This window comes from Octopus sinensis, linkage group LG4, assembly GCF_006345805.1.
Source record: "Octopus sinensis linkage group LG4, ASM634580v1, whole genome shotgun sequence".
Classification (NCBI taxonomy): Eukaryota; Metazoa; Mollusca; class Cephalopoda; order Octopoda; family Octopodidae; genus Octopus; species Octopus sinensis.
In genome coordinates this window covers 5,918,950-5,942,199 of record NC_043000.1, presented here as the reverse complement: position 1 = coordinate 5,942,199, position 23,250 = coordinate 5,918,950, and the positions used below count along the sequence as shown (strand labels likewise).

The 23,250-nt window shown below is 37.7% G+C and overlaps 1 protein-coding gene across 1 annotated transcript in view; it reads right to left on the bottom strand.

Moving 5' to 3' along the window:
* The window catches only part of LOC115210999 (arrestin domain-containing protein 3), a 107,140-nt gene extending 83,890 nt beyond the window's left edge, over nucleotides 1-23,250 (bottom strand). Inside the window, exon 1 of the mRNA XM_029779836.2 lies at nucleotides 22,629-23,250. Coding sequence (XP_029635696.1) covers nucleotides 22,629-22,911 — 283 coding nt within the window. The 5' untranslated portion in view covers nucleotides 22,912-23,250. The remainder of the gene's footprint in view (nucleotides 1-22,628) is intronic.

The following is a 23,250-nucleotide window of genomic DNA, read 5'->3' as shown; positions in this document are numbered from 1 at the left end:
TTTTTTCACCTTAGCTACCAAACAATTCTCTGGATGGAATTGTGTATTCTCAGCCATTCATTTTACACACTATCTAACACACAGGCACCGCACAAAAATAAAAATAAAACCCTGATCATTAACTGTTAACATTATAGAATTCACTTCCTGCCTGTGCCTTTTTTTCATGTTAGTGGACAACTTAAAGATAGTGAAAATGGACATCAATTGCCCCAGTCTCATTAGCCTCAGAGGATATAAGAAGGTTCTGGGTGAAACTCTTTTCTCTTCGTCATAATCATCAACATTTAACATGTTTTCCATTTCTGGCATAGGTTGGATGGTTTGACAATTAGCAGCAAGGCCAGGGACTGCACCAGGTTCCATTAACTGTTTTGACTTCATTTCTACAGCTGGACGCCCTTCCTTACACCAACAACTTTACAGAGTGTACTGGGTGCATTTTATGTGGCACCATCATCAGTGCCCAAGACACCACGCAGTGAGACTGAACCTGAAACCATGTGGTTGGGAAGCAAGCTTCTTACCACACAGCCACACCTGTTATAACATTTTACCTATCTTTATTATAATAATATACATAGAATATTGATTTATCCCAAGCAGACTAATCAACTGAGCAAACTCATAACATTTAGAATGTTATCAGAAAGTTTCTGGACAGCATATGCTGTGAGTGTACATACAATTCAATGGAAAATGTATGCTCATCTGATTATCATTGAATGCAAACCTACTGAGTCAATCTGCAAATAGGTTTCATGCTGTTTATTCATATTCAGTTATTACACAAGGTTTTGTAACATTGTGTTTGAATAGCTTTGTGGTTTTCATTAACGCTAATGAATTCAAGCAACATCTCACATCAAATTTTGTGTGAAATTTGGCAAACCTGTTACTGAGACCCTTGAAGCTTCTCATCAGAGTTTTTGTGAATATTCTTAAGGTTTGACAGGTTTTTCAGTGGCCCACGCATTTGAAAGCCAGCTGAGCTTCAATTCAAGACGATAAGCATTGAGAGCAACCAGTTGCAAGCAAAACCACAGTAGATGAGGGCAAATTTAGTGAACTTATACATGAGGATTGTCATTGAACAATCCAGCATCTTTCAACATAATTGAAATTGGTTGTGGACTCTGGCAATAGATTTTTCACAGAAAACCTGGACATGCATTATGTTGTGGTGATGTTTGACTTTCAGCACTTGACATGCAATCAAAAGTAGCAGTGTCTTGATATGTGCATAGTTAGCCTTCTCACAAGATTCAAAATAGATATCAAGATAGTATATTTCTATGAAAGAGAATGATCACAGCAAACACAATAAGGAAACTTTGTATAAAGCTATTAGCTATATTTCTATTTGTGAGCAGACTATGCCTAAAGAGAATCAAATAAGATTTGAAACTGGTCAGGTAGAACCATGAAAGAAGCAAAAAAGACATTTGTTTATATTTGTTATAACACAATGAGATATCCATTGCCAAAATGTTTACCTTGTATCTACACAATAGAATGAATGCTGTTTACTGCATACATTAATTTAAATGGCTCCCTGATAAAGCAAAATTTATGCAAGAACTGATTGAGCAAAATTACTATATTTAATGTCTTAGTGTAGTTACAAGTTTTGTAGGTATATCACATGGTATTCCCAGATGAAAATCAAATGAGTGCTGAAACCAGTCAAATGTAGCTACAAGCTCTGTGGATAGATCACATGGTATTCCCTGATGAAAATCAAATGAGTGCTGAAACCAGTCAAATGTAGCTACAAGCTCTGTGGATAGATCACATGGTATTCCCTGATGAAAATCAAATGAGATTTGAAACCAGTCAGGTTGAACTATTTCTTTCTGTCATTGGAGAAGAGAAAGGTATTTGTTTACATTCGTTACAACACAGTGGTGGTTTTGGTGTGTTGCAAAAATAAAAAATTTTAAAAATGATTTTTACATTACAATTCAGATATAGCAAAATTAGAAAAATCTGAAATTCGTATTACATATATCATATTTCACAAGAAAGATACTAAGCATCAGAAACATAGTTCATATACTCTTTTACTTGTTTCAGTCATTTGACTGTGGCCATGCTGGAGCACCATCTTTAGTTGGGCAAATCGACCCCAGGACTTATTCTTTGTAAACCTAGTAATTATTCTATTGGTCTCTTTTGCCAAACCACTAACTTATGGGGATGTAAACACACCAGCATCAGTTGTCAAGTGATGTTGGGGGGGGGGACAAACACAGACACACAAACATATGCACACACATACATATATAATATATATATATATATATATATATGATGGGCTTCTTTCAGTTTCCGTCTACCAAATCCACTCACAAGGCTTTGGTCGGCCCGAGGCTATAGTAGAAGACACTTGCCCAAGGTGCCATGCAGTGGGACTGGACCCAGAATCATGTGGTTGGTAAGCAAGCTACTTACCACACAGCCACTCCTACGCATATGTATAGATATTAGAAGGAATATCACTGGGGCAGGTTTGAAGAAAAAAAATATATAGCATACCAAGACAGGAAAAGGAAAATCAAAATGTATAACAGAACATTGAATTTCAATGTCACTTAAAATATTGCTCAATCTTTCTTGCACCAAAGAACCATTTTCCCATATACCAATTTTGGATTCATCCCACTGCATGATACTTACAGCACATATCTTCTACTACAGCTTCAGACAGACCATAGCCTTGTGAATAGCTTTGGTAGATGGAAATTGAAAGAAGCCCATCGTTGTACATGTGTGCACACATGTGTTTGTTTGTTTACATCCTCTTCAAATGTTGCAACTTACAAGTGATAACACTTGTCATTTCCTGTCAATAGATTTGGCTTCCCACCTTTGAAGGTGTGTGACGTTTGGGAAACAGTTAGGAGAGAGCTACATAAGGCTGTTGTCTCGATAATACACCTGTCTAACCCATGACAGCTTGGGAAAATAGCAATAAAAACAAATGAGCATTTTTATGGTAATCCTCACTGCTTTGTGTGCTTAAGCGCAGTTGCCCCTGCATACAGCCTCGCTCCTTGCAACCTCCTCCAGCTGAGCATCCCTAATCTTGTGGACACGTAAGTCCTGGTGCCATGTAAAAAGCAACCGTACTGGGGGATGCATAAAAGCATCCAGTACACTCTGTAAAGTGGTTGGAATTAGGAAGGGCATCGAGCCACAGAAACCATGCCACAACAAACATGGAGCCTGAACATCCCCCTCAGCTGGTCAGCTCCTCTCAAACTGTCCAACCCATTACCAACATGGAAAACAGATGTTAAAGGATGATAAGGAAGATGGCGGCACTCTTTCTCCTGTTTCTAAAAGTAAACATACTGCCAGCTTGGGACATAAAACGACGACGATGATGATGATGATGATGATGTGTGTGTGTGTGTGTGTGTGTGTGCATGGGTGTGTGGTAAGAAGCTTGCTTCCCAACCATATGGGATTTGGTAGGTGGAAACTGAAAGAAGCCTGTCATGTATATATATATATGTATATATATATATATATATATATATACATACATATATATATGGGTACAAGACATCACCAACTGTGCAAACAACATGAAATACATAAACAACGAGAGAAAAAATGGAAAACGGGACAAGTAAACACAGAGAAAGGACCCTTCATCAGTTGTCGGCTGTCTATCTACTCCTCATTTTGAGCATTCAACAACATGTGTGTGTATTTGTCTTTGTGTCTGTATTTCTCCCCTCCACTACTACTTGACAACCGGTGTCAGTGGGTTTACATCCCTGTAACTTAGCAGTTCAAAAAAAGATAACAATAGAATAAGTGCCAGGATTTGAAAAAATAATAATTACTGGCATCGCTACATTCAACTAAAAGAAATTCTTCAAAGCAAAGCCTCAACATGGCCACAGTCTAATAACTGAAACAAGATATACATATAATATATTTATAAATTTATATAAATAAGGATAAGATCATTATTTAAATAACGAACTTATCAAGTGGTCAGCATGGGAATAAAAACCTTCAATGGTAATAATTATTATTAAAATTATAATTTAGGGTATCTAAGAGATACCACCACGCTGGAAATAGCAGCCAAAACTTGACTCTAAAACCACATTAAAAGTTCATACAGCAGCAGGAGAGAAGACAAAGAGACAAAATAAACTAGCAAAAAAATTATTGGATTCAGTATCCAGTAATTTTTTTGCTAGTTTATTTTGTCTCTTTGTCTTCTCTCCTGCTGCTGTATGAACTTTTAATGTGGTTTTAGAGTCAAGTTTTGGCTGCTATTTCAATCGTGGTGGTATCTCTTAGATACCCTAAATTATAATTTTAATATAATATATATATATATATATATATATATATAATATATATATATATATATATATATTTCAACATGTGACCTCGTGAGCACCGCCAGCAATTCTTTTTCCTCTGTCTTCCCTTCTCGGGATCTTTCCTTCTCCTTTGTTTCAGACGAAGAGCTCCGCTCGAAACATTAAACCCTCCTTCCCTTCTTTCCTGAGCGTCCAATAATACTTTATTTGTTCCATGTCCTCGCGTTGCTGTGTTTTTTTGTGTTTTCTTGTTTGGATTAACTATATATATAATATATATATATATATATATATATATATATATATATATGTATATATATATATATATGCAGAATATGAGGGAAAGAGCTGTACTCATAAACTAACATGCTAGCTTCAAGTGGAAGGTCAGAAGATGACAGTGAAGAGTGAAGTTAAAGTAGTTAATAAAGTATTTTTAAGTGTTGAAGGTTAATTTGACAAGTGAGGTCAATAACCATAGACATTTGAAAATCCCTAACTGGAAGATCAAGATGACAAAGTGAAGTTGGTGCAGTTTGATGATAAATTTATATCTTTGCTTGTTACAGAAAGCATATAAAACAGATATATGTATTTCTGAGTTTGAAGGATTATGACAAATGTTCAGTATATTGCTTGAATAAGTAAAATGTTACTGCTAACGAGGAGGGAATAAAATGCACCAAGTGTGTTTGGCAGGTTCAAAAGAGAAACGACTCTTTTATAGAAGAGCTAAAATACAGCTCAATAACTCTCGTCAAAGGAAAGAAAATGTTTCTGAATGCTTCATACATCTTAGTACTTCATGAAAAGAAAATTCGCAGATGATTCAAATTTATCATCTTTTTAGAGCTTTCTTTTAAGTTTTCTTCCATTTCCGAAAATTATAGGTTTTTCACTCTACCAGTAAATAACTATGTTTCACGTATACAAGATAACTAGCAGTATTGCCCGGCGTTGCTCAGGTTTGTTTTGACCCTTTAGAATTGGAATTTTTGAAAAGTAAAAATTTTGCATTATGTAGCTTGTTATTCTCTTTAAGTGAACATTTTTCTGGTTGAAATACACCAAAAATTGGCAACACAGCAGTCAAAAAATCGTAAAAAATAGGGATTTTCACAGAAAAAAAGCACCTTTTTGATGTAAATAATTTTTGGCGTTAACATGGTCCAATTTGAATTTTTTCTTCTACAGAATGAAGAGCAAGCCTTCTTCTATCATACTTTCAATTTTGGTCAACATGCACAGCAGGGTCTCGGAGGAGATAGTGTTAGTTGAAGGCTACCAAACCTGCCACACACAGACAACTTCAGCTTTATATATATAGAGATATTGCAAATAAGATATCACTTTTTATATATATATAAAAACTTCCAAAAAGCAATACTAATTCCTAAATACTACTTACTTTCAACATTGCTCCAATGATTTAATCTTGAGCAGTATTACTAAAAGATCATCAAATAGACTGTTCTTCCAAGTATAACTATTATAATCCTAAAACATTTTAACTATGAAATGATATGAAGCACCAGACTTGGATCTTTTCGGTTTTTTAAAATAATTTCCACGTAACTAAACACTTTTTAACTTTGTATACTGGTAGAATGTGTTTATAAAACATCTTTTTCTTTTGGCTTTATTGAGAAAATTCTATAGTTTGTAAGATATTTGTTGTTTTTTTTTCTTCAATTTCTACAATTTCAACCAATCAATGACGTCTATTGAGGTGAAAACATTCTGTGCCATATGAATATGTCCCTCGTTTAAGAAACAGATTGGGTTTATTTACATTTCTGAAGAAAAAAGATACCCTTCCCCCCACCCCTAACACAGATTGAAATACAATAGATTGATACTAGGGTCATAATTATGGGTGACAACTTCATATGACACTGCTAGAAAAAATTGCCGTTCAAACCGAAAAGATCCCCAGACTTTTTTCCAGTAGAACATTCCCTACTAATTTACAAGCATTAGAAAGCCTCTCAGTTTTCATAAAAAAAAAAGAAAAGATTCTTCTCTGGAATATTGTAAGTAATAGCCTATTGCTCAGTTATCCAATGTTGCAAAAACAATGTAGTTTGCACACAAAAGAATTTTTAAAATTCCATTTTTCAAAAGTGCATATACTAATAATTCTGACTTGGATTGATTTGCATGTTGAACCAGACATTTTACAAAAGCATATATAAATAAAAGCATTTGATGGTGTATTGTTGATGGAACAATTTCCCTTTCTGTATGAAGTTACCATGGCATTATTTCAAAACATGAAAGAGAAAGAAGCATGTGAATGAAAAAGAAAATGAAAGCAACAATACAAATGGCTATAAAAACGTACTTAAAGAAGCAGCATGAGGTCACAGATGAAGTTTAACAGCCATTGCTTGACCATCCAGATGGTTATTTCTGTCAAACCAGAAACTGAACTTGCAAAAGGTACCTCAGGATAATCAGGCCAGTAATAATATGGAGTTCATAATCCAATCAGTATAATTGTTCTCTTTCCAATGACAAAATGGCTGACTTCAATATTGCTCACCCAATATTTCCATCATACATAAATACTGTCTTGTCTCACAACCACAAAACAATACTGAGAACACTGCATCCTTAGGTACACTGACTTAACCATTTCGTTACTGTATTTATTTTGAGATGCTCTGTGTTTCTTTCAATTATTTTACATATAACAAAGAATTTAGTAAAATAACTTGGTTATAATTAAGCTGATGTTAGGAACATAAACTGTGACTAAGGTTTGGTGGAAGATTTTAATTCAGAACTTTCGAAAACAAGACATTTGTACAACAGAACCAGAGCTGGTTTCAGCCGGGTCAGTAACAAAAGGGTTAATACTTTAGCACTGAGATTACTCAGTCAAATGTAATGCTTATTTATTCGCATTGTCTTGGATTAAATCATGATTATGCATTATCTTATAGCTTTGCGATATTGATGTTGTGAGTGTTTATTTATTTCTATAACAAAATTGTAGAGTAGGTGTGAAAGGCTGGATCTGGCCAGTTTGAACGTAAAACAGAATATTCAGGGCCGATATAAATGCTAAAGAGGTGGCTCATCAAATTAACACAGTATCAGCTCCAGTTAATTCTTCAGCAATATCGGCACAATCAAGAGCAGTGCTCCACAACTGGTATGTCACGGCACACTGGTGTGCCACGAGACGATGCTAGGTGTGCCACTGTGTAACCTGAATATAATTTTTTTTCCCTATACTTTTTAGTTATATTTTTAGTTCAGGTGTGGTGCTGGATTTTGCAAAGAACATAAGTGTACCACAAGTGGAAAAACGTTGCGGACCCTGATCTAGAGAACTGTAACTTACCTAAAATTCTTTTCTGTAAACTTGCAAATAGCATATTTTTCATTTTTCAAATTGAATTGCCAATTTGAAATTACTCTTTTTTATGTGAATGTCTTTTAATAAGAAATGGCTTATTTTCTATGATGCAACCTTCGTAAGTTAACTAAATAATGCTGTCGAGAAATGGAAACAGAAATCTATCAATCTTTATGATGCTTAATAATCTAGTTTTAAGTATTTACTTATTCATTTCACTTACACTGAATAACCAAATCTACTTTTATATATTCCTGGCTTCATCTTCTTTAATTTTCAAATCCCACACCTAAATTTATATTAGATTCACTGAAATGTCAATTTTGTAGCAACAGATTAAATGTGGAAAATAAATTCTAAATTGTTATTAATCAGCTTATTTCTTATTTTCTAGGGAGAGTCTAATAAAGCCACTTAATTTTAACAAAAAAAACAGTTCATCTGATTGATGGTCCTTCAGAAGATCCCCCTTTCCTTTCCCATTTTTTTTTTTTTCACATCAAAAGTATGTGGTAGCAAAAATGAATTTAGATAAAGCTACATGGTACCTAAAATGCTAAAAAACAAAAAATTATACAATCACTTTGTTATCTTGGTGTGATCACCTAAATATTTTTTTATTTTTTCATTAGGAGAGCAGATGTCTTTTGCTGCTTTCACTGCATTAGCTTTGGGAGAAAATCTTAAAAATTGAAGTTTTCCAAAAGCATTTGAAAACAGTAAGAGAGAAGAAAGAGAAAGAAAAGCTGAAATATTAATGATAGCTGTGATGCTCCACCATTCTTTGTCATCTACTGAAATTCAAAGCTTATACAGGACTCCAGAGAAGAGCCAGCAGAAAGACTGTCTGCATTCATCCCAGGTTTACCCAATGCAAAAGATGGCAAATTCTAGGCTATACATGGTGCTATCCAGACAAAAGCAACTCATGAAACAATCCAAGAATGTCACATTGGAGAAAGTTTTATAAACTTAGTTTTCAACAACACAAGCTCAAATTGTAGACAATACTACATTGTTTGTCACCTTCTTGCGCAACAATTTAAAAGATAGGTTCTTTGGCCCACCTGGAACACCACCTTTATCAGATTTTAAACACTGTTGAGCGCTGAACATATTTCACAGAACAGCATCGGTGCTGAAAATCAGTAATTCAATATGGCATTCAGTGGCCACAGATATGGCTTTGTGGTAAAGCACATGCTTCTCAGCACCTTGGGTAAGTGGCTTCTACTATAGCCTCAGGCCGACCAATGCCTTGTGAGTGGATTTGGTAGATGGAAACTGAAAGAAGCCTGTCGTATATATGTATATATATATATGTGTATGTGTGTCTGTGTTTGTCCCCCTAGCATTGCTTGACAACCGATGCTGGTGTGTTTATGTCCCCGTCACTTAGCGGTTCGGCAAAAGAGACCGATAGAATAAGTACTGGGCTTACAAAAAGAATAAGTACTGGGCTTACAAAAAGAATAAGTTGCTCGATTAAAGGCGGTGCTCCAGCATGGCTGCAGTCAAATGACTGAAACAAGTAAAAGAGTAAAATAAAAATGAAAACGCACCTCAAATTGCTTCTAAAGAATCATTTATATATTGCAGTGATAGATTATTTTGTGGTGTAAAGCTTGTTCTCACATCAGAAACAGAATATATTATTCTGCTTTTACGGGTCTAGTTCTGTGAAACTAATTGGTGAGATGATGCTTCTTGTTGACAGTAACACTTTGTCCATATTTATGAAAAACTGCATGGTTATAAGTTTATGGCTCTATTATAATTCAAAAAGAGGATTTATGATTTATCAGTGAAATTGTCTTTTCCTTCTGCACAAAATTCAATGAACAATATAAAAAAAAAAAAACCAGCTATAAGAGAAGTTAGAGAAAAAAAATCTCATAAAACCGGACATCAGGGGAATGAAAACTTTCGCCCACCTTTAACCCTTTCCTTACTGTATTCATTTTGAGATGATCTGTGTTTTGTTCAATTACTTTAAATATAACAAAGAATTTAGTAAAATAACTTCGTTATCATTAAGCTAGTGTTAGGAACATAAATTGTGATGAAGGTTTGGGGGAAGATTTTAATTCAAAACTTATGAAAATAAGACATTTGAACTCAGAGCCAGAGCCGGTTTTGGCCAGGTTGGTAACGAAAGGGTTAAAAGGAGACCTAAATATTGATTAACTGGCAGAATATTTTATATGTGGAGATTTCTGGTGTTTTTGTCATCATATGAAAAGTAAGGCAGCTCAAATTTCAATTTTTCTTTTTTTTTAATGGCACACCCTAATACACACATACAAACATATATAAACATATATGTATATTGTTTTTAGTTTGGTTTTTATACTGTCTTGGTTTGTGTTTGTGTATATAAGAGAATGCTTTGAAATAGGTTGAGTATGTGTGTATATATATAGATATATGTATATTTTTATTTCTCCATGTACGTGGGGGAGGATAGTATTAACTTTGTTTATGCAGCTATAGTGAATATGGTATGCAGTTTGTAATTCTCTTCTGTTCTCGAATTTATTAGTTTTGACATGTTTTTAGACATATTTCATACTTAGCTAAAGGTAAAGTGCTCTGGTTCACTTTGAGAAGGCCTTTGACAGGATTCCATGATCAAGAATATGGTAGTTTTCTAAAGAAATACAGTGTGGGGGAATGGCTTGTAAGGGATGTGTAAGCTATGTACAAAGGCACAATTAGTAAAGTGAGAATCACTGATGAATTTAGTGTAAAGGTAGGGATTCCTCAAGGTTCAGTCTTCAGCTCTCTTTTATACATCACAGTCCAATAATCAAGACTGGTTGCCCATAGAAACTCCTATATACTGATGATCTAGCTCTTATAGCTGAATCTGTAATAGAATTAGTGAAGAAATTCTGGATGTGGATATGAAACCTAGAATTGAGAGCTTTCAAGGTAAACTAAGCAAAGACTATGGTGTTAATAAGTAGGAAAGAAGATAAGACCCTTGGGTCTTCAGGGAAATAGTTTTGCTTAATAAGCAAAAACAGAGTAGGTAAGAACTCAGTCTATTGTACTCAGTGTGAGATATGGATGCTCACAAGAGGTATAATGGAATCACAGACAGGCTACAGAAGAGACAGACTTTGTATGTAAGAAGATGCACAGGGGCAACAAGTACTAACAGCATGCCAGAAACAGATTCTCTTAAATGCCCAAGAGGCTCACCAGAAATAGTTGTTAGCTTCTGTTGCCTAGATGACATGATAAGTTGTGGAGGTAGTTGTTCTGAAAGTACAGTAACCATGTTATGAACAGGTTGTAAAAAGTTCCAGGAATTATCTATTACCTCTGCTGGTAACAAAATGCTTCACTTTAGAATGAAAAGCAGATTGTATGATGCTTGCATTTGAATTGTGATGCTGCATGGTAGTGAGATAAATTATGTGTGTGTGCATGAATGCCAATGTACAAGTGAGCTGAGAGACAACGAGATATAAAGGGGAATCAGACATAGTGTAGAAGAGAGAAGGTTCTGCTGGTATAGGCGTGTGATGCGTATGGAGGATGACCACAGCATAAGGAAGTGCCATGCATTCCAAGTTCATGGAAGCTACAGAAGGGAGAGGCCAAGCATGACTTGGAACAAAGTGGAGTGGGGTTGACCTGAAGATGCTGTACCTTTCAGAGAAGATGATAAAGGACCATAATGATTAGTGATAAGCAGTGCAGCAGAAAGACACCTGTGACAAAGCATGCATTGAAATCAGGGTGGCGACAGAGATAGAAACCTGTGTGTGTATTATCATCATCTTCCTCATCACCATTCGACATCTACTTTCCATGCTGGCATGGGATGGACAGTGTGGGTGTGCATGGGGGGTGACCATTGTCCTTATCATCACTGCCATCATCATTAATGTCCACTTTTCCATGCTTCAATGGGTCATACAGAATTCACTAAGGCAATATTTTTTTTTTATGGCTGGATGCTCTTCACCTGTTTCCCAAGCAAAGTAATATTTCCACATGGGGCACTTGTTTACAGCTTTTGCATAATGTCAAAATATCAAGACAACACACACACACATACAATGGGCTTCTTTCAATTTCCATCAACCAAATCCTTCGGAAGGTTTTGGTTGGCCTGGGACTATTTCCCAAGGGGCCACACAATGGGGCTGAACCCAAATCCATGATTTGAAAGCAAATTTCTTAAACACACAGTCACACCTATGTACATAAATGTGTGTGTGTGTGTGTGTGTGTGTGTTTGTGTGTGTGTGTGTGTGTTTGTTTGTGTGTGTGTTTGTGTATACGTGTGTGGAGGGTCTCTCTCTCTCTCTCTCTCTCTCTCTCTCATAGATAGATTGACAGACAGACAGATAGATATGTTGCCAAAGCAGACCTCACCAGTGCTGGTGCCATGTAAAAAGTACTGTCTACTCTGTAGAGAAGTTGGGGTTTTAGGAAGGGCATCCAGCTGTAAAAACTATGTCAAAGTAGACAGTGGACCCTGACACAATCCTCTGGCATACCAGCTCCTGTCAAACTGTCCAACCCATGCCAGCATGGAAGATGGATGTTAAATGATAATGATGGTGAAATACACACCCTTTGTGCACTTATATAAGAGACCAAAGAAAACAGTCACTATTGAACAGCCAGAATGCTCTCCAGAAGTAGTTGTTAGTTTGCTACCTAGGTGATCTAATTAGCAGTGGCAGTGGGTGTTCAAAGAGCATACTAACCAGAGTATGAAGGGGTTTGAAAAAGTACATGGAACTATTACCTTTATTGAAAACAAAGGGCTTTATTCTAAGGGTAAAGGGCAGATTATATGACATGCATGAGTGAATTACAATGCTGCATGGTAGGAGGGCTTGGGCCTTGAGCAGGTATGAAAGAGCTGAGAAAAATATATGATATAGGGAGAATAAAATGCAGAATACAGGAGAGAAGACTGTAATGGTACAGACACACAATATATATTGAGGATGGCAGCTACATAAAGATGTGTCACGAACACAAGGTAAACGGTACAGGTGGAAGAAATAGACTAAGAAAGACTTGGGACAAAGTGGTGAAAACTGATCTCAAGATGTTGCATCTCATAGTGGAGATGACAAGAGAAAGTGGTGACTGGTGTTTCACAGTGCTGAAGGAGAACCAACCAGAGAATGTCCAAGAAGCAAGTAATACAAGCATCATGACAATCATCATCATGATCATCATTTAACGTTTGTTTTCTATGCTGGCATGGGTTGGATGCTTTGACAGAGAGCAGCCTTGGCTCCAATTGTCTGTTTTGGTATGGTTTCAACAGTTGGATGCTTTTCTTAATGCCAATCACTTTACAGAGTGTACTGGCACCAGCATGGGTACTTTTACATGGCACCAGCACGAATACCCTTACATGATACCAGCATCAGTGCTTTTTATGTGACATCGGCATGAGTACTTGTGACACGGTGTCAGTACAAGTGCTTCTTAAATGGCACTAGCATGAGCGATTACGATGTGGTGCCGGCACAGGCTGTAAAGGGCCTGCCTGTATGCATGGATGGCCACAGTTTTACTTAGCTTGACATGTCTTCTCATGAGGCTCCTTCAGAAGTCTTGGTCCTTCATCATCTCAGTGAGGCCTGTCTGGCAATCCTGTCTCACTTCTACATGATCTACTACATTCTTTGGTAACAAAGGGCCCCTTCCTCACAATGAAAGGCAGATTGTATGATGTCTGTGTACACAAAGCAGTGCTGCATGACAGTGAAACATGGGCTATGACTACTGAGGACCTGAGAAGGCTTGATAGAAATGAAGCCAGCATGTTCCACTTAATGGATAATGTCAGTGAGCATGTGGTGGAAGCACTCCGTTGGTTATGACGATGAGGGTTCTGGTTGATCCGAATCAACGGAACAGCCTGCTCGTGAAATTAACGTGTAAGTGGCTGAGCACTCCACAGACACGTGCACCCTTAACGTAGTTCTCGGGGATATTCATCGTGACACAGAGAGTGACAAGACCGGCCCTTTGAAATACAGGTATAACGGAAACAGGAAGTAAGAGTGAGAGAAAGTTTTGGTGAAAGAGTACAGCAGGGATCACCACCATCCTCTGCCGGAACCTCGTGGAGCTTTTAGGTGCTTTCGCTCAATAAACACTCACAACGCCTGGTCTGGGAATCGAAACCGCGATCCTATGACGCGCGAGTCCGCTGCCCTAACCACTGGGCCATTGCGCCTCCACCAGTGTGCCTGTATGACAGAGTGTAAACGATTTAAGAGAAAGATTGGGCATACGAGGCATCAGATGTTGCATGCAAGAGAGAAGACTGCACTGTGTATAAATGAGGAGAGCTGCATCAAGGAGGAGTGCCATTCTCTAATTGTGGAGGGAACGTGTGGAAGGGGTAGAGCCAGGAACCAAGAAGATGTGGGAGAAAGCATGGTGAATCACAGGCCATAGTAGCAGCGGCATACACTGCTATGGTATGTACCACTGCCTTTACAACTTGTTACCAGCTCATTTCCTTATCACTCACTTCCCTGATACTCTTATCTCTACCATGCGCCCAACCCCCACCACCATCATTTGTACCATTCATTAGTACAGGACCCACCTACATTCTATTCTCCCAACCATCACCCTCATCACTCCAACTTCCTGCATATCTTGAAGTCTATGTACAGGAGATCGCATAAGATGAGCTACGTCCGTCCGGTACACTCTACCTTCACCCTGCCTCCCTGTTTTGCTTGTCATCACTCCATATTTCACTGCCTACCATCAGACTCTTCCTTCTTTATACTCCCACACATCCTGGGTCACCGTTCTATCTCCTGGATCAAATTGCATTCTATCCTTCTGCGGTCCTGTTGGTTATGATGCCTTCAATATTCATACATATTTCTTAATAGTTGCAGGGGTGGTTGTGTTATGAAGAAGTTTGCTTCCCAACCACATGTGTCAAGTTCAGTCCCACTGCATGGCACCTTAAGAAAGTGTCTTCTACAATAGCCCTGAACCAACCAAAGACTTGTGAGTGGACTTGGCTGATGGAAACTGAAGAAGCCTGTCATACATACATATATATATCATCACCATCATCATTTAACGTCCACTTTCCATGCCAGCATGGGTTGGATGATTTGACTGAGGTCTGGTGAACCAGATGGCTGCACCAGGCTCCAATCTGATCTAGCAGAGTTTCTACAGCTGGATGCCCTTCCTAACACCAACCACTCCGAGAGTGTAGTGGGTGCTTTTATGTGCCACTGGCGCGAGGGCCAGTCAGGTGGTACTGGCAATGGCCATACTCAAATGGTGCTTTTTATGTGCCACCTACACAGGAGCCAGTCCAGCGACACTGGTAGCGACCTCGTGCGAATGTCTTTGCACATGCCACCAGTACAAGTGTCAGTAAGGTGACGCAGGTAACAATCACGCTCGAATGGTGCTTTTTATGTGCCACCAGTACGGAAGCCACTTTGTTGCTCTGGCAACGATCACGCTCGGACACATATTTCACATATTTCAATAAAATAGTTAAAGAGAAAGAAGTCATGTTTCTTCATTCACAGTTCAACACGCTTCTAACTTGCCATTGGGCCGATAGCGGCAAGTTATGTATATGTATATATATATATATAGAGAGAGAGAGAGAAGAGACATAGAGAGAGGGAGAAGAGCACTTTAAAAACTTTATCTCCATGTGTGTTGAATGATCAATGTTTAAATAAAACATCAACAATTCTCCTGTATTAACCACGCTAAACTTTAAAATAGAATGAATTCATTTCGCCCACCTTATATCATTTTGTATCAAAAAGAATTGTCAATGTTTTATTTAAACATCGATAATTCAACACGACTGGAGATAAAGTTTTTTAACTGCCCTTCTCCCTCTCTCTATGTCTCTATATACACATATATATACATACATATTATATATATATATATATATATATATAATATATATATATATATATATATATATATAGGGAGAATTCACAAAAAAACAAAAGACGAAGACATGTGGTGTAGACAACAAACAGATGTATTAGTATAACGCTCGGGAAAGGAAAAAGTCTTTAACATTTCGAGACTACGCTTTTCCACAGAAAGAAACGCAGAGAGAAAATAAAGAATGTGTAGTGGCTAGCGATATATCGTGGCGAATCAACAAATATATGTATGTATATATATGTATATATACATACACACATGTATATATGTGTGTGTGTTTGAATTATTATTTCCTTGCCTTGATTTCCTCTGTTGCAAGTTAACAAATGTCACTGTTATGCAAGTGGTGCCCTTTGTTTCCAATCTTCCATGAAAACATACCTGGTCAAGGGAAATATTACCTTACACAGAAACAGGTGAGGGTTGGCAACAGGAAGCGCATCTGGTCGTAGAAAAGCTGCCTCAACAAATTTCGTCATTCAAGCATGGAAACAACATCATCATCATCATTTAACGTCCGTTTTCCATGCTAGCATGGGTTGGATGGTTCGACCGGGGTCCGGGAAGCCAGGAGGCTAGACCAGGCTACAGTCTGATCTGGCAGTGTTTCCACGGCTGGACGCCCTTCCTAATGCCAACCACTCCGTGAGTGTAGTGGGTGATTTTTACATGCCACTGGCACGAGTACCACAACCACAGTTTCCATTTGATTTTTATTTTGATGTTAAACGTGGATGTTAAACAATGATGGTCAGGATGATGATGATGATGATGATGATCTCAGAGTACTGAGTATTCCTGTCATTCATTCCTGATCAACATCCCTCCTATGACACTATCATACTCTGCAAAGAAGCTGGCAAACAAGGGGACACATGGGGTCATGAGTCTCCTTCAGTTATGTCATGCGCATTGCAACTTCTATAGCAATGTCACAAAAAATGCACTCAATACATACACTTAAGTCATTGGTGTTAGGAGGGACATCCAGCCATAGAAACCAAGCCAAAAGTGAAACACGCAAGATGGGATCCTTCTACCCATAATTGAATTTATGCTGACTCCAATCAGGGCAATCCGTCCAACACATACATACAGCATAGACAGTCAACAGAAAACATTAATCAAAAATGTAATCATTTTACCACCATTTTACTCAGGTGGTAACAAGCAGACCCTTGGGATATAGCAGTCATACACACAAAAACACCCTGGTACACACACAGATAGATGCACACAAACATACATGCTTTTGCAGTGAATCTAGAAATCATGATTTGTAGATCCTTCACAGATGAAACATATGTTTGGTTGGAGAGGTTAAGTGAAACTCTGCATCTCTGCCTATTTACCTTGCTTCTCTTGTTAGTGTAGGACATGTTTTCCTACATACCTTCTATGCTGCTACAATTTAACCCTTTAGTGTTTGCATTATTCTGCCAAGATTAATGCTTTTTCATCCACTTTGTTTTGAACTAATCATGCATTATCTTGTAGCTATGAGATTTTGATGAGTTTGCTGTTAATTTTGAAAACGACATTGTAGGATTGGTGTGAGAGACCAGATCTGGCCAGTTTGAACATAAAACAGGCCGAATACTTTTGGCCGTATATGGCCAGTTTAAATGCTAAAGGGTTAAGGGACTGCCAAAGAAAAGACAGATTGTAATGACTACCACTCCTGTGGGGGGACTTATTTTGCTCCTCTTCAAAGTGATCAGTCTTCAGCTGCTATTTAACCCTTTAGCTGTATCTGACCAATACATTTTTACCTGTTTTATATTCATGCCGGATACACCCAGCCTTTCATACTGAGCCTACAATGTCATTCTAGAAATAAACAGTCATTTCATTAAAATCATGGAGCTCAGAGATAATGCAGGATTAATTCAAAACAATGTGAATAAACATTATATGAGTTGGTATCAAAGAGTTCCCAGAATGGTTCATCATCATCATCATCATCATCGTTTAGCGTCCGTTTTCCATGCTAGCATGGGTTGCCTACGCTTAAACATCCTTTGAAACAGTCACCTTCCTCTGCAATATACCAGTCCCAGCATTCCTGCCACTTTTGGAATCCAGCCTGGAAGTTGTTTTCTATAAGCAAGTTGAAGACCTTCTGCGATTCACTCTGAATCTCAACAAAGGTTTTAAAATGGTGACCTTTGAGCTGCATTTTCATCTTTGTTCTTGTTCCTTCTCAAGCCATGCCTGGCTCATATTGGGCCAGTTTCCCAGTCAATCGCAGGTGAGCTGCTAGATGCAGGAGGAAAGAGTGAGAGAAAGTTGTGACGAAAGAGTCAGCAGAAGTTCACCATTACCTTCTGCTGGAACCGCGTGGAGCGTAGGTGTTTTGCTCATAAACACACACATCGCCCGGTCTGAGATTCGAACCCGCGATCCCTCGACCGTGAGTCCGCTGCTCCAACCATTAGGCCATGTGCCTCTTTGGGAAGAGATGGAAGTCTGCAGATGCTAAATCTGGCAAATAGGGCAGGTACTGAAATGATACCATGTTGTTTTTGGTGAGATCAGTGACAGGGAGAATTGTTGTCATGAAGAATCAAATTCTCCATGCTCCACAGATCTAGTCATTTTGCTGAATATCCTCCCTCAAACACTTCAAAATGTCACAGTAGAACTCTCGATTGATGGTCTGGCCCTGGGGGATGAATTCCTGATGCACAATACTACATTTCCGAAGGTGATGCTTGTGGCAGTTCTAGATCACTCATCATCTTCCAGAGACATTCTTCTGCTTTCGAAGCACCCATGCCACTTAAAACACTGCATATGACTAGTTACCTCATCACCATAAGTTTGCCAAAGCATGCTCAATGTCTCTGTAGCAGACTTCCCAAGTTTAACGCAAAAGTTCGCGTTGGCCCTTTATTCCTGACATGACAAAATCACAGACTCCAGAACTAGTCCAGAAACTTCTAACACCACCTCATATTTGATGAAGTAATCTGAATGCTGAAGGGTTAAACTACTTCCTTGTACCTCCAGCAACCATTAACAATGACATGGGTGGCTGTAGAAGAACCTTTAGAAGTTTGAGTCACACACTTATCCTACATGTTTCAGCCATCTTAATTAATGCCTGTTTCATGTGGATTTAATGCAGCAGAGGATTTGGCTGTGTAAGTAATCTTATTTGGCCAGGTGATTGAGAGTATCTTCAGGAGAGACTGCATATTACAGGCCTCTAGGGCAATGGTCCTCAACCATTTTCTACATATGGACCCCCTTTGATTTCTATTTTTACTCAGGTGGAACCCTCTTAGCCATTCAATGTTTAAAAAATTCTATTACATTTTAATAATTAAATACCATTAGGAATTGTATAAAAATACTGTTAAAATATTTTGTGTATTACTCTTAACTCTTTTACTTGTTTCAGTCATTTGACTGCGGCCATGCAGTTGAGCAAATCGACCCCAGGACTTATTCTTTGTAAGCCTAGTACTTATTCTATCAATCTCTTTTACCAAACCACTAAGTTACGGTATTGAAGAAGTATAACCCATTTATTGCACATAAATTTTAACAAAATCTTATATGTACCACCACCCAAGGGCCATTTGGACCCCAGTTGAGAACTGAACCACTACTCCAGAGTCTCAATGCATTTGCTGTATGTCATTTATGTTCTGAATCCATTGAAGAGAGTGAATATAGTCTAACAGATGAAGAACTTAGTCTGGTGGCTTGAGGTGATTGTTTAGAAAGACTCTCTCAGCCTTCAAAAGGATATGGGAAGTGTACAGCAGGTCGTTTTAGAATATCCTCACCAGAGTGCAATCACTGGAATTTAGATACCATCGATGCTGTCTAGGTATCTAAACTAGTGGGGGTTAGGTATTGCTGTTGTACTGAGAAAGTGGAAAAGGGGAGAGTAATTGATAGATGACCTCAGGTTTCACAAGTACGCATGCACGCGCACACACCCCACACACATGCACGCACCCCACACATACATGCACACACACACACATATACAAACATATAAACATCCCCCCCCCCACCGCAAGCGCGTATCTTATGTGTGTGTGCAAGTAATCTTGTCTGACCGGGTGACTGAAAGGATCTTCTGGGAAGAGTGGCTATCAAGGGCCTCTAGGTTTAATGTGTCTGTTGTTTATCATCCATGTTCGGTTCCGATGCAGGAAAGAGAAAGCACAAACAACCTAATAGACGAGAGCCCCAGTAGTATGGAGGCTGGAATAGCTGATGATGAGGAAGCCTCTCGACGTTGCAAAGGATACGGAAGCCAGCCTCAGGCACCTTAGAATAACCCCCGTCGTTTCCCTCCACCACCACCACCAATTCAACTGCGCCCCTCCTTCTATATACCACTATATAAAGTGTGTGTGTGTGTAGAAGGGTTAGGAGAAAATACAGGGAGATAAATAAGACGCACACACAAAATCAGATGATGCACATTGAAAATCAAATATTTCTTGTCACAGCTCCGCATTGTGTGTTTTCAGTACACACACACACACACACATAGACACACATACACACACACACACACACGAATGCTTCAACCGACAAATTCCTGTTTATTAAACTCAGTCACACAAACAACAAATACTGCAACGCCCAACAAGGATGTTTCCTGTTTTCATATTTGACAGATTCAAAACAATTTATTTCAAATCAGAATCGAGAAACGCAATAGACATTTAACAAACCACGAAAACCAAAAAAAAAAAAAAAAATCCCCTATAATTAATAAGAGAAAATGCATAGAATATTAAATTAGATTATACATATGAGTGTGTGTATATATACATATATACACATACATACATACATATAAAAATTAGGTGGGGGTTGTAAAATACCAGCTCGACATATTGCTGTTGCACACCTTTTCAAATTAAAGGTAAGGTTGGAGGAAGTCTAGGTGGTCGACCGATCTGCTAGAAACAGAAGCAGAATTTCCCTCAAGAATCACACCCGAACCGTCTTCAAAAGAGAAAGATATATTTAGAGATTTTATGTAGTCCAATAAACGACTATAAGTGAAATAGAAGACGGGTATATTCGGGGTTGATCACATTCACAGGTTTTTGGGGGTTAAGCAACACCCGAGCATTCTATAAACAATAGTATGCACGTATGTGAATATATAACAGACACACACAAATACGTGTGCATGTACCTTGGTGCGTGTGTGCGCCCGAGTATGTATATATAGTATGTATATATAATTTGCATGCATATATTATGTATGCATATACATTATATACATATGTACGCACATGATACACATACAGATAGATATATATATATAATATATATAAACTAATAAGGGTGAGAAAATTGGATACTAATTTAATAGTACCATCAATTTAACACCAAGACTGATAGAATAAGTACTGGGCTTAAAAAGAATAAGTCCTGGGATTCCTCGATTTGCTCGACTAAAGACGGTGCTCCAGCATGGCCGCAGTCAAATGACTGAAACAAGTAAATATATATATATCACGTATCGTACATATTTACTACAGAATACTACAGGAATTAGTTAAATTACTCTAGCTTTCACCCGTTTGTAAAATAAAATAGTGTGTATATATGCTTGTGTATACACACACACCCATACATACATACATATATATATATTATACACACACACACATATACATATATATTACACACATACATACATATATATTATACACACACACATACATATATATATATACACACACACATACATACATATATATATTATATACACACACACATACATACATATATATTATACACACACATATATATATATATTATACACACACATACATATATATATTACACACACACACACACACATACATATATATTATATACACACACATACAAACATACATACATATATATATATATTATACACACACACATACATACATATATATTATACACACACACACACACACACACACATGTATGTATGTTATCGAACTGGATGTCAGAGGAAGAATTAGCATTAGATCGAACGGTTGAAAGATCAGGTAAATTTATTTTGAGGCGATTATTTGGGAAGAAATCTTCTCAGCCCAAAACCCAACAAGAGAAGAAGCATTCCAAGAAGCAAAGCTTCTACAATTAATAATAAAAATGTTGGTAAATATTTTTCGAGAAATCGTTTTTGGTGTTGCTTTAGTTATTGTTGCTGTGGTTGTTAATTGGGTTTTGTTTGTTGTAATTAAGGCAGAGAATAATCGTTGGTATTTGATCAGTAAATTAGTAATTATAGTAAAATTGGGGAAAGAGGTTTTTTAAATTTGTGAAGGATGAGATGTAATTAATGAATGGAAGAAGAATGATTTTTTCAACGGAAAAGCGTGAAAAAGCCAACCAAAACAGTCGAATGCAGCCATATTCCACTGTTTTTCTCTCCACTTCTGAAGGCTCGGGTGGATGTCGGGTACACATTTCCGCTGTGAACAACTCAAAACTGTCTTCGATGATCATCTATCTAATTAATTAATAAAATATTTAAGAGGCTAATTTTCGCTCGACGGGGAGAAAAGGGGGAAAGTTTTTATTAATCGTGATTTCACGACATACTTTTTTTAATTAAACAGAAACCAACAAGAATTACAGAAAAATATAAACAGAAATGTTTGGATTTGCGTCTGTAACAATTATGCGCCTTCTTGTAGACACAGACGTAGAAAATACCTCTCTCTATATATCCATAGCTGTGTATATACATATATTTATAAATGTATATACATACGTGTGTGTATATATAGATAGAGAGAGGCAGATATTTGTTGTTTCTTAAGTGATTTCTAATAAGGAAATTTCGTAAAGAGACGACTCACTTGAATGAGGTCACAATGAAAGTCAAAAGAAGAAGAAGCACAGAGAATAAAAATAAATAAATAATACAAGAAGAGGAAATTAGGAAAGAAGGAAACAATATATATATCTACCTCCGCCGAACAAGACCTGTCTCTTGAAGAAGTACTCCACTTCGGCATTGTAGTGTTCTGTGTAGGAACCAAGTCTGCTGCCAGTACTGCGAGATTCCGTCCAATGGACCTTCGCCACTCCACGCATAAATACGCGAAGGGATCGCATTTTCATGTCCCCTTTCAGTTCTACGATTACCTGACCGGTAACCCTCTCTCCTGGATGGTAAACAGACTTGTTACTGTCCAAGTAGATTTCGAAACACTTCAGTTTACCCATGATGTCAACATCCCATGCTACCATGGACGGAGGAAGCAACTCACTTTCCAAACCTCTTTCAAACACACAAACCACCAGTTTTTTTCACTTATTTCACTTATCTACACTTATCTGGGGTATATTGATATTTTTTATGTGATTTCAACTGATCTTGAAGAAAGGGGAAGCTCGAAAGTAGCAGAACATCCCATTAAGCCCTCCCTGAAAAAAAAGCGGTGGTGGCAAAACCCATACAAGCGACGACATCACACTCTCCTCCTCATTAGTTCGGAACCACAAAAATAATGACGGTGCGTTGGGAATAAAGCAGAATACAAAACTAACGGTATTCCGTTATTCGCTTAATCTCAGAATCTAAAAATA